The sequence below is a fragment of the Ictidomys tridecemlineatus genome, chromosome 6, assembly GCF_052094955.1.
Source record: "Ictidomys tridecemlineatus isolate mIctTri1 chromosome 6, mIctTri1.hap1, whole genome shotgun sequence".
Taxonomy (NCBI): domain Eukaryota; kingdom Metazoa; phylum Chordata; class Mammalia; order Rodentia; family Sciuridae; genus Ictidomys; species Ictidomys tridecemlineatus.
Genome location: NC_135482.1, coordinates 119438422 through 119454138, shown reverse-complemented (window position 1 = coordinate 119454138; position 15717 = coordinate 119438422). Strand labels below are relative to the sequence as shown.

Genomic DNA, 15717 nt, shown 5'->3' with positions numbered 1-15717 from the left:
TATGAAATTCCTTCTAAATAGAGCATTAGTTATATTTTTGACTTTATACTGTATTCAGAAAATTATGCACTTCTAATTGTTTTCTAATATCCATCTGGCCTTCAATCCCTGAGTTATTGAAAGTACACTTAAAGAAACTCTCAAGGGCAAAGTGTGTAGCTCAGTGGTAGAGCATGTGCTTGCAAGAAGAGGAAGGCTCTGGGTTCAACACTTAGTACACTCACACACCCAAAAATCCAATTGCATACAGTGATTTCTCCCCCCCACACACACTACTAATTTGTAATGTAGTTTTTGTTTTACAAGCACATGTTTCTTTGTGGAACTTGTTTTTTGAAACATATTAAGACTTACTTCAAAGCCTAGGATGTAGTCAATTTTTTTAAAATTTTTTTATACCTTTATTGGTACTTGAAAAGAATGTGGATTTTCTAATTGTTTGGTCCAGGGTTATATATGTATCCTAATATGTTACTCAAATCTTCTTTATCCTTACTGATTTTGTGTCTGCTTCATCTATCAATTACCTAAAGAGCTAAAATGCAGTCCTTTCCCTTTGATTGTGAATTTATCTTCTTTCTCTTATTATTCCCAACCCTTTTTTGGGGCCATGGAACCCAAAGATCTAAGTCTCCAGGGATTAGTAGCTACTCCCAGGGGTGTTAGCCTCCCTTCCTTGATACTTCAACTATGCGTTTAAAGAAATAAATATGAATTTTGTCTGGCATTTTAAAGTGCTCTGTACAAGGATTTATTTATTTTTCCTTTGGAGGGCAGAGTCTCACTATGTTGCTGGTCTCAAACTTCTGGATCTTAAACTTCTCTTGCCTCAGTCTCCCAAGTAGTTGGGACTCCAAGTGCATGCTATGTGCATGCCCAACTTAAATAGCCTTAACTCTATCTAAACTTCTGTATTGTCAGAAACACTTGAGGTCTCTAAGCTTCAATTATTTGTTGTTGTTGTTATTAAAAAATGGAAATCATATCATTGGCTGGGATTCCCTAGAAAATGATGTGGGGCAGAGATTTGCATGCCGGGAGTTTATGGGCAAGTTTAGGTGGCCTGGAAAGAGGGGCTAGTGTCACTTCATCCACCTCTGTCATGCCTGCCCAGAACCCAGTGCATAAAGTGTTAGGCTTGAATCCATTAACTGTCATCACATGCAATCAATATGATTTTTTGGTCAAATGGAAAATCAAGTATGCAACATTGGGCTTAGAATCTCTTGAGCACCTGATAACTGTGGTCCCTAAGCTGCCCAAGAGAACCAGAGTCCTCTAAAAAGTGTCCATATCCACCAAATAACAGAGCTGAAACAGGCAGATTCTGACCTGGAGGAGAATTCCAAGGACTCTCAATTACCTTCTAAAAGTCCAATTTCACTTGGGGAATGGGAGCAGGGGTACAAAGATCTTAGGAGCTGGGGAGGAAACTAGCCTCTCCAATCTTAGACCCAGAACCAGAAAAACATAAAAGAGCAGATCTTAGGTGGGAATACCCAATCAACTCCCTGATGGAAAAATGGCGGCCACTCAGGTCATGCACAAGGAGAGAGGGATATTAACTGCAGTCACATCCCCAGTCCTGCTCTTGCTTCTATTCTTTCTTGGAATATCCCTGCTATAGGTTGAATTTGAAATGCCCCACAAAGGCCCACAGCTAAAGCCTTGGTCCCCAGACTGTGTTGCTATTGGGAAGTGGTAGGACCTAATGAAGTTGGTTCATCCAGGAAGTGCTCCTTGAGGGAATATTGGGACGTGGCCCTTCTCATCTCTCTTTGCTTCCTGGATGCCACAATGGGGCCATGTAACAGAAACCTGTGAAACCAGGAGCCAAATGACACCTTTCCTCCTTCGGTTGATTATCTCAAGTGTTTGGTCACAGTGAGAGAAAGCTAAGGCAATCCCCTTCTCTACCTATCGCCTGTCACCCAACACCCATGCTGGCTCATGAGCACCTCCTGTATCCTAGAGTGGACAGGAATCTGAAGACACAAGACTCAGGTGGTTGGGAAAATTCAAGGGCATTTTTTCACTATTTTGTTTTCTTTGTTTAAATTTATGATACTAAATTTGTCTTTCTGGGGAAGAGTTGTATCCTGGGAACTCCAAACCTTAGGGTTAAAGTTCTATAGACAGTGGAAACAGCGTAGAAGAAAAAAAGTATGTTTACCTTTAAGATGTCACGTCTTAAGGCTCCACCCTGGAGACTGGCATCTGTCAGTGTGCCCAAACACTCCATTGCCTTGAATTTGGGTGCCACGCAGTGTAAGAATGATATCATCATTAAGTTCCAGGATACCACATCTCACCTGAGGCAGAGGGATGCTTGCTCCGTGAGGTGTGTTCAGGAATTGAGGTCCTTTGTGGGGGTTGTAAATTCACAGAGCACAGACTTTATTCATTCACTCTTTGCTTAAAATAGCAGGAAAAAAAATTTGCCTTCTTTGCTTAAATTATTTTCTATCTCTTAAGTCCATACTATTACTCTCTTTCCCACCAGATTAGAGCCACAATGATGTATCTGCACGTTAATAAACCACCCAGCTATCTGCCTTCATCTGTGGTTGTATAATGTCTTACAGCCTATCTTTTGGTGTCTGGGGCAGTAAATTCTATTTTGACTTGACCACCATTGGTCTTTCAGCTGCCAAGTCCCCAGCCAACTCAGCCATTACCTTTGATTTCTTCTATAAACAATAGGCTCCCCCTCCACATTCTCTCCTAATCATACAAAGCCTTTTAACTTCAGTCTCAAAATAATACACACATAAGGCCACCTCTACTCCTATTCGTTACACTGTTCCTATTCAAGCACGCTTCATCTCTTTATAACCCCACCCCATTAGAGAAGTCCACATTGATCTCAGCCCTGTACCTAAGCAAGTTCTCTGTTGAGGAATATTTCAAATCCCAACCCAAATTTAAAAAGTTTTAATTTGTATAAATGCCTTTTTTTAAAAAAAGGAGCTTAAGTTAACATAAACAAAAATTATATTATGTCTTGGACACCTATATTTCTAAACGTTAATACAACTAGATACAACTGAAGTAGATGCAACTACTCTATCCTCACTTTATACAGTGGGAACCCATGGCTCACAGAAATTCAAGAATCTGTCTTGGTTCACAGAACTGGTAAGGGTCTAAACCAGGTTGAATTGGCTACCACATTGGGTTTAGATCTGGCACAAGCTGGAGGTTTGGTCCCCAGTGTGTCAGTGCTGATGTTCGGACTCTTTAAGAGGTGGGATTTAGTGGAAAGTAACCAAGCCATGGGGCATCACCCTGGGAAGAGATTCCTGCAGATCTCATGAGACTGGGTCGGTTCCCACCAGAACGTGTGGTTAGAAGCAAGCCTGGCACCTCCCTGGAATCCCTCTTCTGCATGCACTGGTCAACACTCTGGCACACACTCCTGCCATGTGATGCCATTTGCTATGAAGTCCTCACCAGAGCCAAGCACATACTGACAACATGCTCTCGGACCTCCAGAGCTAAAAAGCCTCTTTTCTTTAAAAGTGCCGAGCCCTCAGTATTTTGCTATAATACCACAAAACAGACTAATACACTTAGGCTCTTTTTACCACAACTAATTTCTTCAAAGACTTTATAGCAAGTTTCTTAGCATCTGTGAACTTTAGTTTCTTCAATGCCTCATTGAAGAGAGGTTGGGTTAAGTTATCTCAAAGTGCTTTCCATGTTAATTCAAGGAATAGAGAAGAAGAAGAGGGAGAAAAAGGGCTTGGAGGAAGGGGAGGGCAACAGAAAGGCTTCATCAACTTCCTGGCTCACTATCTGTGGTTCTACTGATGTATATTTAATGCGATTATTTACTGTGACTAATCAGATCTCCCTTTGAAAGTATTTTTTCATCATGTTCTGCAGATAAATATAAATTTTCTTGGTATTCAGGAGAAGTGTAAGCATCTGTAGTGTGAACAAATCTATTTTAAGGGTGATATACTTCAAAACAATTTAGGCTTTAATTTTTATTTTTTAAAAACAAAATGGCACAATCTTATTATTAATCATGTTGAGTCTCAAAATATTGTGGATTTGAACCTATTCAACATAAGAAGTGAAAACAAAATAAACAAGCCTTTTAGAAAGACTCCAGTGGCCTTAATTTGGCTGCTACCTATTGGTTACAGCAGATTAGCTGGCCTCAGGAGGGATGGCAGGCATGGAGGTTTTCTAAGTAAAGGGCTCAGAAATCGGATCAGAGCCAGAACAGCAAACATGCCTTTCAAAAGGCAGAGGCCCAAATCAAACAATAATTTTTCATTTGTTTACAAAGTGCAACAAAAAATATGGATCTCCCATTGGTCTTTCTCACAGCCTCCCCCAGTCCACACATAAACACACACACACACACACACACACACACACACATATCACATCATGGTCATCACCATTAGTATAATTTCTAAAAATTGAAAAAGCCAGAAATGAAACTGATCCTGGAGAAATAACAGAATTCTTTTTAAATGCAAAGGAGCAACAAATTTTATTGACTGAATTAAACACAACAGTTAAAAATTAAACACAACAGTTAAAATGGCAGCATTGTATTTTCATTTTAAGATAGTTGAATGAAACAAGGAAAGTGCTATTAGTCCAAGCTTCTTACATTCATTGGAAGAGTGACTATCAAAAACAGCAACATGCACAATGGTATATATATATATATGCACAAAATGGAATTATATCAACAAATATACAAAATACCCAAAATAAAATATTTACAGGTTTAAAAATATAAACATTGATTCATCTATCCCATGAAACCACTGGAGTGGAGAAGGAAGAAAAGATCCTATTGCTATTTAGAATCCTTTTTTTAAACAAGTTTTGAAAACATAGAGTTAGTTCTAGGAGACAACTTTTGATGTTTTTCAGGGGATTAACATTCTATTATAAAAATAATATCTATAAACCTACTAACAATTTTCCTCCTGTGCACAAAAATAATACAGCCAACAGCTTGTCCTCAAAGACATGCCTGACTTTCAGGGAAACTAATTATAGAAATGGGGTCTCTCATTTAGGTTCTCTTTGTCACCATTTTCAAATAATCTGCTATTCCTTCTGTTACACTGAGATGCTTCATATAAACAAGTTGGGCAAAACCTGAAGTCCACAGTGAGCTTGCTAGGAAGCTGGTGACAAGTAAAAACGACACAAATTTACTTTGCTTTATAACATCAACACCATTTTCCCTGATATTCTTGATAGTTCTACCACTATCCGATCCTCCGTGTTTAATTAAATTTATCCTGGAAGCAATAAAAATATTAAATAGTCTTTATTAGAGTTTTTCCACCTTTATTTATTTAGAAATAAGTGCCTAGAGGAGGAATAAATGGTTCTCACGTAGGTATTTGAGAAGGTTTGTTAATTCCTTCAGGCTAACTGGGGTCATGAAATGAAGTGGTAAGTGTTAACTGTGTATCTGCTCCATGCCCCATGTTACCTGACTGGATAGTTTTAGTATTTCTGCTGTAGTTTATTAAGTGATCCAGGTCTGAAAGTATCTGAGAAAGTTTAATGTGCCTCAAATAATGGGAACCCGGGCTGCATTTTATTTAAAATGTGTCTTGTCACATAGTTACTCTACCCAACTCTTGAATAATTTCCAAAAATCGTCCCAGTTTTCAAATCAATAGAATAACCATTGTTGCTGAATTCTTCAACTGCATCTCATTGAGATCTAAAAGTCAGAAAAAAATTGGACCAAATGTAGGTAACTTGTATGTCAGTAAAATAATCTCATGAGTTGTGACAGCAGTGTAATTTCAAACTGATTTTCCCTAAATACAGAGAGAGGCATCATAACTCAGGTTGCAACCTAATGAATTCACTATGGAAATTACTTTGCTGGTTTTATTACTGTCAAAGTATCTATCAGATTTTAGACCAGTTAATATATAGCTCAAAAAATAACTGGTGACTAGGGCCCAATTTTTTGGTGAGAAAAAAGTCTGCTAGACTCTGAGATAGACCTTTTAGACTTGTAGGTAATTTGGATTATTGAAAGGCCATCAACTAACATTTTAAAAACCAAGTTCACTTTTAACTAAAAGTAGTCATTGTTTTAATGAGGTGCACCATCATAAAAATCTTGTTTGACACTGGCAGTTCAAAACTTTGATCAATTTCTTATTTAAAACAAGTAATACAAAAATTGATTCTCATGGCTAAAAAAAATATTTACAGTTAAAGCATCAGCTGTAGAGTTAAATTTCTGGTTCAAATGCTGCCCCTATTACCTACTAAATGAATGACTTTGGTCAAGATGGTTTTTATCCTTTCCAAACATTATTTTCTTCCTCTGGAGAATGGAGTCAATATATACTTTACATGGTTCTTGTGAACAGTAAAGATAGCAATGTAAAATACAGCACAGAGCTCCACTCCTGGCACTGTAGTAAACACACAGCCCATGCTAGTTATTAGAATTAAATACAAAATACTTTCATGGTGATTGACTTAGAGGAGCTGAATGACTACTTGTTGAGCAAATTAATGAATCAGAAAATAAAGGTCAGTATTATTCAATGGCCACAGACAGAACATAGGATGCACTATTTCTGAAAGAACCAGGTGCTTATATCTGGACTTCAGAACTGCATCAAGGCAAAGGATAACTCAATTGGCTACCATTTCAACAAACACCCCAGATGATAAGTGTTGGTGAAGATGTGTAGAAAGTGGCCCTACTGTTGGCGGGAATGTCAACTGGTGCAGCGTCTGTGGAAAAGTCTATGGAAAGTTCTTAGAAATTCAAAGATAAAATGACCATATGAGCCAGTGATCCCACTTCTGGATATTTAACAAAAAGAACTGAAATCAGGACCTTGAAAAAATATTATCATTCCTATGTTCATTCCAGCATTTTTCACAATAGCCATGATGTTGACAAAATGGATGCGGTATCTACATATAATGGAATATTATTCGGCTTTCAAAAAAAGAAGGAAATCCTAGCATCTGACAACAGGGATAAAGCAGGAAGACATGATACTCAGTGAAATAAGCCAGTCACAGAAAGACAAATGCTTGCATGATTCCATTTACATGAGGTATCAAAATAGTCAGACTCCATAGGATCAGAGAGTAGAATGGTGGTCGCCAGGGACTGAGGGAAAGAGGAATGGGGGAGTTGCTGATCAATAGGGATAAAGTTTCAGTTACATCAAGATGAGTAAGTTCTAACAATCTGCTGTACAACAATGTGTCTGTAGTTAACAATACTGTATTATACACTTAAAAATTGCTAATAGGGTCGATCTTATGTTAAATGTTTACTATAATTAAAAAATAAATAAAATAAAAGCACGCAACAGCCAGAACAAGCCTAGATTGGGCTTAAGCAAACAAGTGAAGCGTGCTTGGAATTCGGAAATCCTATCAGGGAAGAAGTATTACTACGACAGCAGAAGAACTTTCTGTCTGTACTTTCCATGTTCATCCCTGAAAGGAGAAGACAGCTCTGAAAGAAGGCCCGTGTTCTCCTACTCACTAACGAAGCGTGGCAGGGATCCCTGTGAGTGACTGTGAGCACCATCATCTTAGACGTAAAGCTGCGTGGACATGGGTGAGCTTTTCCTGGTGAAAGTGAACTGTTTAATGACTCCAGCAGTTCTTAGCTCTTGTATTACCCTAGGACACTAAAGTATTTATAGCCCTTGTCCCAGGAAGGAAAAAGAGAGACAGAGACACCGAAACAGAGAGCGACAGAGACAGAGACACAGACCAGGACAGAGGTGGAACGGGATTAGAAACAAACAAAAAGGATGAATTAAAGGTTTCATACTAGGAAGACAATGTTGCCTCTCCCCTATGGCCATAAGAGGACTAAGTAAATATCCGTAAAGCTGCTATAAGTGCCTGGAGCATAGTAAGTCGTCAACACACATTATATTGTAATTACTGTTATTATTGTTAGAGGAATTTGCTTAACTCATCTCACTCTGCTCCATCCCACAAACTATAAGCAACAAATACAAATACAAAAAAAAAGGTAAAATAAAGTCATTTAATGAATATTAAGAAAATCCAATTACAGCAGAATGAATGAAACCCCAAACGGAAGGGGTTATTATTAAGTATTAGATATGGTATCTGTCCCATAAATATGTGTAGCACTTAGTTCAAGTAAACACCAATCATCAAAACTGCCCATTTTCAGCTCTGGATGTGCGTTTAGTGACTACTTTCATCTTTCCTTTTTCAGTTTGAGCAGGAACTCTTTTCCATGATCATGAAACTAGCATTGGGAATCACCCGTTAAAACATCTGCAGAAGGATAATTTATCCTTTCTAAGTGGCTCTCAGTGCAACCGTCTGTCTCCTTCAAGCCATTATCACAGTGGAAAGGCTTCTAAGGAGCAATCTGTGACAGCCAGGAGAGGGTCTTCAGAGACAGACAAGGGGACAACTCCACTACCGCCGTGGGGGAGGAGCCACACCTCACAGACAGTGGCGACTTCTTTTTATGAAGTCAGCGAGGGCCTTTTGCTTTCCCACACCAGCTGTCTAAGACCTTGGTCTCCCCTAGTAAATGGTCCTAACCTGTTTTATAAATATTTTGGGGTAATGGATTGAAAGTCTAAGTGTGACTTTGCACAAATAACCGAGTCATCCATTCCTTGCTCTGCCTGGAGGAGGAGAAAAAGAGAGGTGTGAGCTGAGGTACTTGGGTTTCTCTAATTCCATCCAGATGTTTAAAACAGCCATGCTGTTTAAAATAAGAAGCAAATGGGATGCCTTTTTCTCAATCATTTAAAGTCTTGATTTCTTAGTAATGAAAAAAATAAAAGAGCAGTATGAAGTGAAAAAAGAAAAGTACCTGTGAATGTACTAGGACATATCTCAGTACAAACAGGGAGGCCAAATCCATCTATTTGTAATTCAAGACAGAAATTTAGAATAACTAAACCAAGAATGAGTTCCAACATGTTAACATGGTCCAGACATGCTAACTCTACGTGATGCAAAGTGCCCCGTTTCTGATAAGGGTACTAAGCAACTATGGTGTAAATAAAGGGACAGACAAAATGCTACAGGAGTCAGTCTCTTCATTCAGAACTCACAGTAAAGAGTCACCTAGGAAAATTAATCTGACAAAGAGGTAAATAATGGAAACTCTTAGAAGGTTCAGTCAAAGCAATGTTGACAACTGATATAATCTTTCTACCTTGATAATTGGTCAGGAAAGGGCTCTTGGCATATTCATCTAAATGCAAAACTTGAAAACTACTGTGACGAATGCAGGAAACCTTTAAATTCTGTCAGCCATTATCTTCATAGATTAAAAACCTGTATTTAAAGAGTCAGATAATTGATGGGAAATGTATCCAAAGGAAGTCCTTAATGCTCTATATCCCATTGTTGTTATTAGGTGAAATGACAAAAATTTTCTTTCATCTTGTGATTATCTAAAATGCTGTAGTAAATAAAATTTCTCCCACTTGGTGTTAATGGAAGGGTAAAAGCACCAACCATCAAATAGGATGTTTCAAGTCACATTGTAAGTATAATATAGGTCATAAAAGTCAGGATGTCTTTGTGCCAAGCTATTAAACTGGTAAATTCTGTTCCAACGATTGATTTGTCTTTCCCCCCTCTAATTTGGGTAGCTCTTAGTCCAAAGTTGCATTAATCCACTAAGTATGTTTAATTTATACACCCCAGGAAAGGTGTGATTCACCCATATCTAACCTTTCCCTTTAAAAAAAAATCAGCAACTATGGGCCTAAATAATCTTTACAGGGTTATTAGAGAGTGCATCAATAAAAATTGGCATGGAATTTGAGAGAAAAATATTAAAAAATCATCTCCATTAATTCAAATGAAACAAAGTAGCCCTTGGCACAAGAAAGCAACTATGATTCTTCTCCTGTGGTTGGAAAAAGTTGGCCACCCATTCCTCCCACCACTGCAGGGGTCCCCACCAAGTGATGGAGGCCATTTAATTCATTGCCCAAATCCCCCATTTGACTAGTGTGGGTGCAATTCTTAGAGATATCAGGTTTTAAAAGTTATGAAAATATGGGGAAAATAACTTTTAAAATATTTTAAATCTTTCATAATCAATTAATTGACAGGAGAACTTAAAACTTTACTGTACATTGCAGAAATAAGTTCCCAAATTATAAAAACACAAATTGTTTCTTCTAATCTTTTAGAAATAGATTGACTTTACAATTTCTCAGTTCTTCAGGTACTGTTAACTTTTACTGTACAACTGAACAGATGAGGAAATAAAACTTGGCCCTGGAGTCACGCAAAGGACAATATAATTCTTGCCAGAAAATGCACAAGAAGGAAATAAAAACAGAGCCTTTGTTTTGCAGCTAGAAATAAAATTTATGTTTTCTCTGATTCACTGGGGGAAAATGAATGTATTTTGAGTCTAAATAGTACTGTCAGCATTAAATCAAATTCAAAGTCCTTTCTCAAGAACAGAAATAATTTCCAAGATATTCCTAAAGCTAAATATTTCTAGATGTCTTTTGTCTGTTAGTTTGTACGCAGTTGAGTGCGTGAGCACGTGCAAGATGCTTGTATGAATTTGTTGTAGTTAGTGTTCAGTACCCTGAAAGCTATGTCTGCAGGAAGATCCTTATCTAGAGATATAAGGATATTAAATATTAAAATACTGTTTTGAAATAACATTAAGGATCTGAGACAACACAATAATAGCCAGTAATAAATAAAGAAATTCAACAAGCTTCTACCTCTTTTTCTAATTCAATCCTTCTGAATTTAAAATGGGAGACAAGCTGCTCACATCACTGACTCAGATTTGTTTTCTTTTGATTTCAATTTCATATTATCAAAATAGGTTTTCATATATTTAACTTGTCTTCTTTTTTCACAAAACAGAAAACAAATTTAAAAACAAAATAACAGTCCACTACTTAGTAATCTCTGGTAAATGAGAGTTATAGAAGCGTTCATGTCATTTACATTGTGGGTTTTCACTTGCATATGTATAATCCTCCTGATATGATGAATCACCTCCACAAGGAGCTCTGGCCTTTTGATTGAATACACTGAAGCACATTTCAAAATGATATTAATTTAGTCACTAGACACTAATAGCATTCTAGGAACTGCTTCACTTTATCTTTCAAACTACCAAGGCATGTAATAATCCTTTCTGGAATAAAAGTCTTGGCTGAAATAACATACATATAATTAAACTGCTTCTCAAAAAAAAATCTTACAATAATGTGTTTATGATACATAAGCTTGCCAATTTCACTCCAAACACACCTGTCTCAGCCATGATCTATAAAGCAAAAGTCAGATGGCAGGAAACACTACTTTCTATGGTTTTTTGTTGTGTCCTTCATTTTGGACTCACCAACATTGATGAAATGTTGGGTTTAAAATTTTATAACTAAGATAAAATCTTTGAAAACAAGGGTTTGAGGTGAAAAACAAATGGACTCTTAATCAAGACAAGGTAAAACCATTCTTCTGGGACACCAACACAATAGATCTTTTTTGAGGACCAGAGAGCCCTTATAAACCAAAACCAGCTCTGTTTCAGGTTACAGTACATAAAAGAACCTAATGGTTTGGGGATAGTCATCATATCCAGCTATAAGACCAGATTTTAAATTCCAGGGTATTGACAGATTACAAAATATTAACAGTGGGATGAGCTGTAAAATATGCATTATCTACATGAGAAGGTTAAATTTTAAATGCTAAAATACTGTATCTATTGGCATTTAGTGAAATCTTTCCCTGATCTGGATTTTTGTACTGGGTAGATAGGGGCAGGTGATCCCCCCAAACAAACAAACAAAAAGTGAAAAACTACTCTGTAAGCCTTTTATTTCTCCCCAAATGATCTAAACCAACCAAACCAAAACTTTTCTTTATTTTCCAAGTGATAAATATATACCTATTGGCACACCTAGCCAACGAAAGTAGGGAAGTTTTCTGTCAACCAAAATCCCTTTTGATCGGGTAACTCCCTGGTTCTTTCAGCTTTGTTAGATGTTTTCCACACAGTGATACAGAAAAGGGTCTTCCCCCCACCCACCTCTGGAAAGGAAACGGAAAGAAAGAAAGGGAAGTGTCCTCTGGTCTGCAGTTGACTCCTCCAGGCCCTCTGACTCTAGCACAGCCCAATATCCTGGCATGAGCTAACTTAGGTTTGGTTAAGTCTTGTTTTCTGCAAAGGCAAGTAAAGGTGACTTCCAAGGGTTCAGTGTATTAAAGAAAAAGGAACAAAAAAATATTTTTTAAAGGTAAAAAAAAAAAAAAGAAAAAAGTACTTGAAAATAATTCTCAGGGACTTATCTTGAGAGGAGAATTCCAGGTGTAGCATCTCCCTCTCGGCTGTATCCTGCCCCTGTTCCCAGCACAAAGACCTAATAGGTCCAGGCTCCAGAGAAGGGGGCTGCACTAAATGACTTTCTTTAGGGGAAGCAAATATCCTTTAATGGTTTCCAGGGGGAAAGTTGTATTCCTTGATATGTGGCCCATCCACCTTGGCATCGGAGACCTCACAACTTTTTGGCACTATCGTGGCAAGCCGCTGCCCGGATGGTGGTTCCAGCCAAGCCCCGGTTGCTGACCCTGCGAACCAGCACTTTGGAGACGGGAATTTTTGTTCTGGGCATCTCACTCCTGGTTGGTTGCTGGTGCACAACTGGATGGCTGGATGGAAGGTTCGTGAGATGCTTGATGCTAATAGGGATTTTGGAGTCCTTCAGTAAACTGCCTGGTGTTCGCAGTGGACAGGTGATGGTTCCTGGAGACACAGGCTTTAACCGGGACAAGCAAGACGTCTCCTCGTTGGCAGGAGGGACTGCTGGGCTTCCATCCGGGTCAGCATAGAGATCATAGAGCGCATCCCCACTGTAGCTATCCCGGGGGATGCCAGCCTTTTTACCACTGCTGGCGCTTTCTTCCTCTGGACCCGGAGTGGTCGAGTCCCAGTAGCCCTCGTCACTGTTGGGGACGCCTTCTGGTTGCTCCTTCTCTTTCTCCGGGTGTTTGGGCTGTTCCTTCGGATGGGACTCAATGGGGATCCTGTTGAGCCTCCTGCGCTTGACCAAGGACACGTCCTTGGACGCTTCTCCACTCCTGGCATCTTTGGAGGTCTCTGGCACCACTTTGGTCTCCAGTGCAGCTGCCGCCTTAGCCGCTCCCTCTTGGGGCCCTGATCCTTGATCCTCAGTCTGGGAGAGCATGTCCCAGAATTCCTGGAGATAGGTGTCGTCCACCTCATCCGGGCTGGCCATCTCTTCCCCTCCTCCTTGGTAGGCCACCACGCTGGGGTTCTTTTTAGAGAGGACTGGCTTGCCTGGCCCGGGGGCATGCTTGTCACAGCTGGGACCTGCCTCTTCCTCTGGGTCTGCAATAATATCTCCACAGCCTGTAAGAGAGTCAAAGCTTTTCAGTGAAGTCACGTCAGAAAACATCAAACAAATACGATCTGCCGATGGGTCTGAGGGTGGATCGACAGAGGAAGGGTCAGGGACGGCAGACGCCCGGCCGCTGCCACCTTCAGAGTCGACCAGGGGGACCGTCTTTATCGGAACGTCACCTGTCCTGGAAGCATCCTCGGCAGTGTGGACCTCACCAGCTCCCGACTCAGGGGGTGCCCCGGGCTTCTCGGCGCGCCGCTGCCCCGCGGCGTCCTCTCCCCGGGCGCTTTTGTCGTTAGGGCCCCCGGGGCTCTCGGCCTCGCGGCAGGTCCGCGCTGGGGCGCGATCGGCGGAGGCCGGCACCTCCTCTCCCCCTCCGAGCTCACCTGCTGGGTCTCGAGGGGCGTCCTGGCTGGGGGTCTCCGGCTCGCACGCGGCTCTGGGCGTTTCCTCCTTGACGCACTCCAGGCTGGCGGTGAGCGAGCCCGGCAAGATGAGGCTGCCCTGGCCGGCCGCGTGCGCCTCCTTCTCCTCCTCCTTGCCGCGTTTGTCCTTCTTGTGCCAGCGCATGCTGCTGAAGATCCCTTTCAGCCCCCTCTTTTGTTTGCCGCCAGCCTTGCTCGCCTCTGCAGGGTCTCCTTTGCCGTTTTCCGACCTCCCGTTCTTTTTCAAAAGGGAGAAGAAGCTGTGAGACTTAGCCACCGAGCTGTTGGCTAGGGAGCCCACGCCGGTCCCCGCGGCTCTGGGGGGCCCGGGGTTCGGCCGACCGCCGCCACGGCCCCCGCCACTGTCGCCCCCGGCGCGCGGCTCCTCCTTTTTGCTGCCCTCCAGCACCACCACCTCGGCTAATCCGTCGTGGGTCCTGCTCCTCACCATCCCCGTCGGACCTGAGCTTTTCCCATCCCCTTTGTTTTTGACCCCAAAAATGCTGGGCATGGTGCCACCCGATTTCCTCTTCTTGAATAATTTGAAAGCAGCTTTATTAATCTTCCCCGACGGCTGCTCGGCGGCCGGCGTTTCAGCGGCACAATCACAATGCAAGTCCATGTCTGCCGCGAGGGTCCCAGCCCCGGCCTCCTCCTTCCTCCTGCAGACCCCCGCGGACCCGCGATCGCAGCCGAGCTCCCTGACAGCCTCGCTGCTGCTGCCGCTGCCGCCGCTGCTCCTGCTCGTCTCCATGGAAACCGAGCGGGATAAGCAGCTTTCGTCAGTCGTGGGCTCGCGCCAGGCCACTGTCATCCGTATTCTAAATCAACCTGAGCCGCTCTTGCTGCTGCGCTACTGCTGCAGTAGCAGCAGCCGCAAAAGAGCACACATAAAAGACCATCTCCCCTCCCGCAAAGAGCTTATATAATACCCTAACCCACTTCCATCCCACTTGGCTTGCTTTTTTTTTTTTTTTTTTTTTTGTAGCAAGAGCCTGCAACACAGCTTCCAGCCGATTGCAGAAATTAAAGTCGTAATTATGGAATTCAGATATCATCGACCCTCTCTCCCCCCTTCAGATTGCTCCTCCAGACTTGCTTTCTGGAAGCCCAATCATGGATCAGGAAATGCCAATAAAAATGGCAAAGCAAGTAAGCCCAACCCAAAAATGCTTCTTCTTCTTTTTTTTTTCTTTTTAAATGTATACTAGACGGAGCATGCTTGTGTTTTTCCCAAGTCCTTCATGTCTGTCCTTAACATGTGAGTACTAAGCCCAGCAGGCATGAAATGTGTCTGTTTACATCTATGTCTAGTCCAAATGCTAAGTACAATTTCCAGGTCAGTGCTGCATCCTTATGATTGTGGTTCTGATTCTTGTTACGAAAGCACCAACCATCAGTTGAAGACCAATTAGCAGCTCTCAGCAATGAAAGTGCAACAGTTCCATTGGAGGGAGGTTGACCAGTCCATTGGGACAACCATGGGTTTTATCCCAGACTGACCAACTAGGAGCTGAAGTCACAGAAGCCACTACTCAAACCACAGTTGGCAACAATAAATGAGGTGACAGAGAACATACTTTGGGATCCTCAGGTCCCTACCACAAGTGAGACTTGAAGTTCTTTGATCTGCTCTTTACTTTTCCCTTCAGGAGGATGCTAGTGTTATTCCTGCTCCTTCTGCTGCCATTCCTGGCCCTGGTCCTTGAACTTCCCCAGGGCTAACCTGCAGCCTCTTTCCCCCCTAGGGCAGGAAAAGCCTGACAGGAGTCTCTGAGTGCCCAGGGGCCTCTACAAATGCTCTGACTCACCTGATCTGGAGAAAAGGAAAAACCTCATCCCAGGGAATATCCCAGACAGGGGATATTTTCGGTGCTCTGACTTCAAAGGTG

General features: G+C 41.4%; 1 protein-coding gene across 2 annotated transcripts; it reads right to left on the bottom strand.

The window, feature by feature from the left end:
• Positions 1 to 4480: 4480 nt before the first annotated feature.
• Positions 4481 to 14731, bottom strand: Amer2 (APC membrane recruitment protein 2). Of its 2 annotated transcripts, XM_005337576.5 has the most exons (2): positions 13787 to 14727; positions 4481 to 13408 (listed from the first exon to the last, which is right to left on the bottom strand). In XM_005337576.5, the coding sequence occupies exons 1-2, from the start codon at positions 14637 to 14639 to the stop codon at positions 12534 to 12536; spliced, it is 1728 nt and encodes a 575-aa protein (XP_005337633.3). In that variant the 5' UTR covers positions 14640 to 14727; the 3' UTR covers positions 4481 to 12533. The 2 variants fall into 2 exon arrangements, with proteins under 2 accessions (XP_005337633.3, XP_040137255.2); XM_040281321.2 differs by having other exon boundaries at positions 4481 to 14731.
• Between the last annotated feature and the right edge of the window lie 986 nt (positions 14732 to 15717).

Coding starts and splice junctions, on each gene's coding strand:
- Amer2 (XM_040281321.2), bottom strand. CDS start 14,639: ATGACAGTGGCCTGGCGCGAGCCCACGACTGACGAAAGCTGCTTATCC.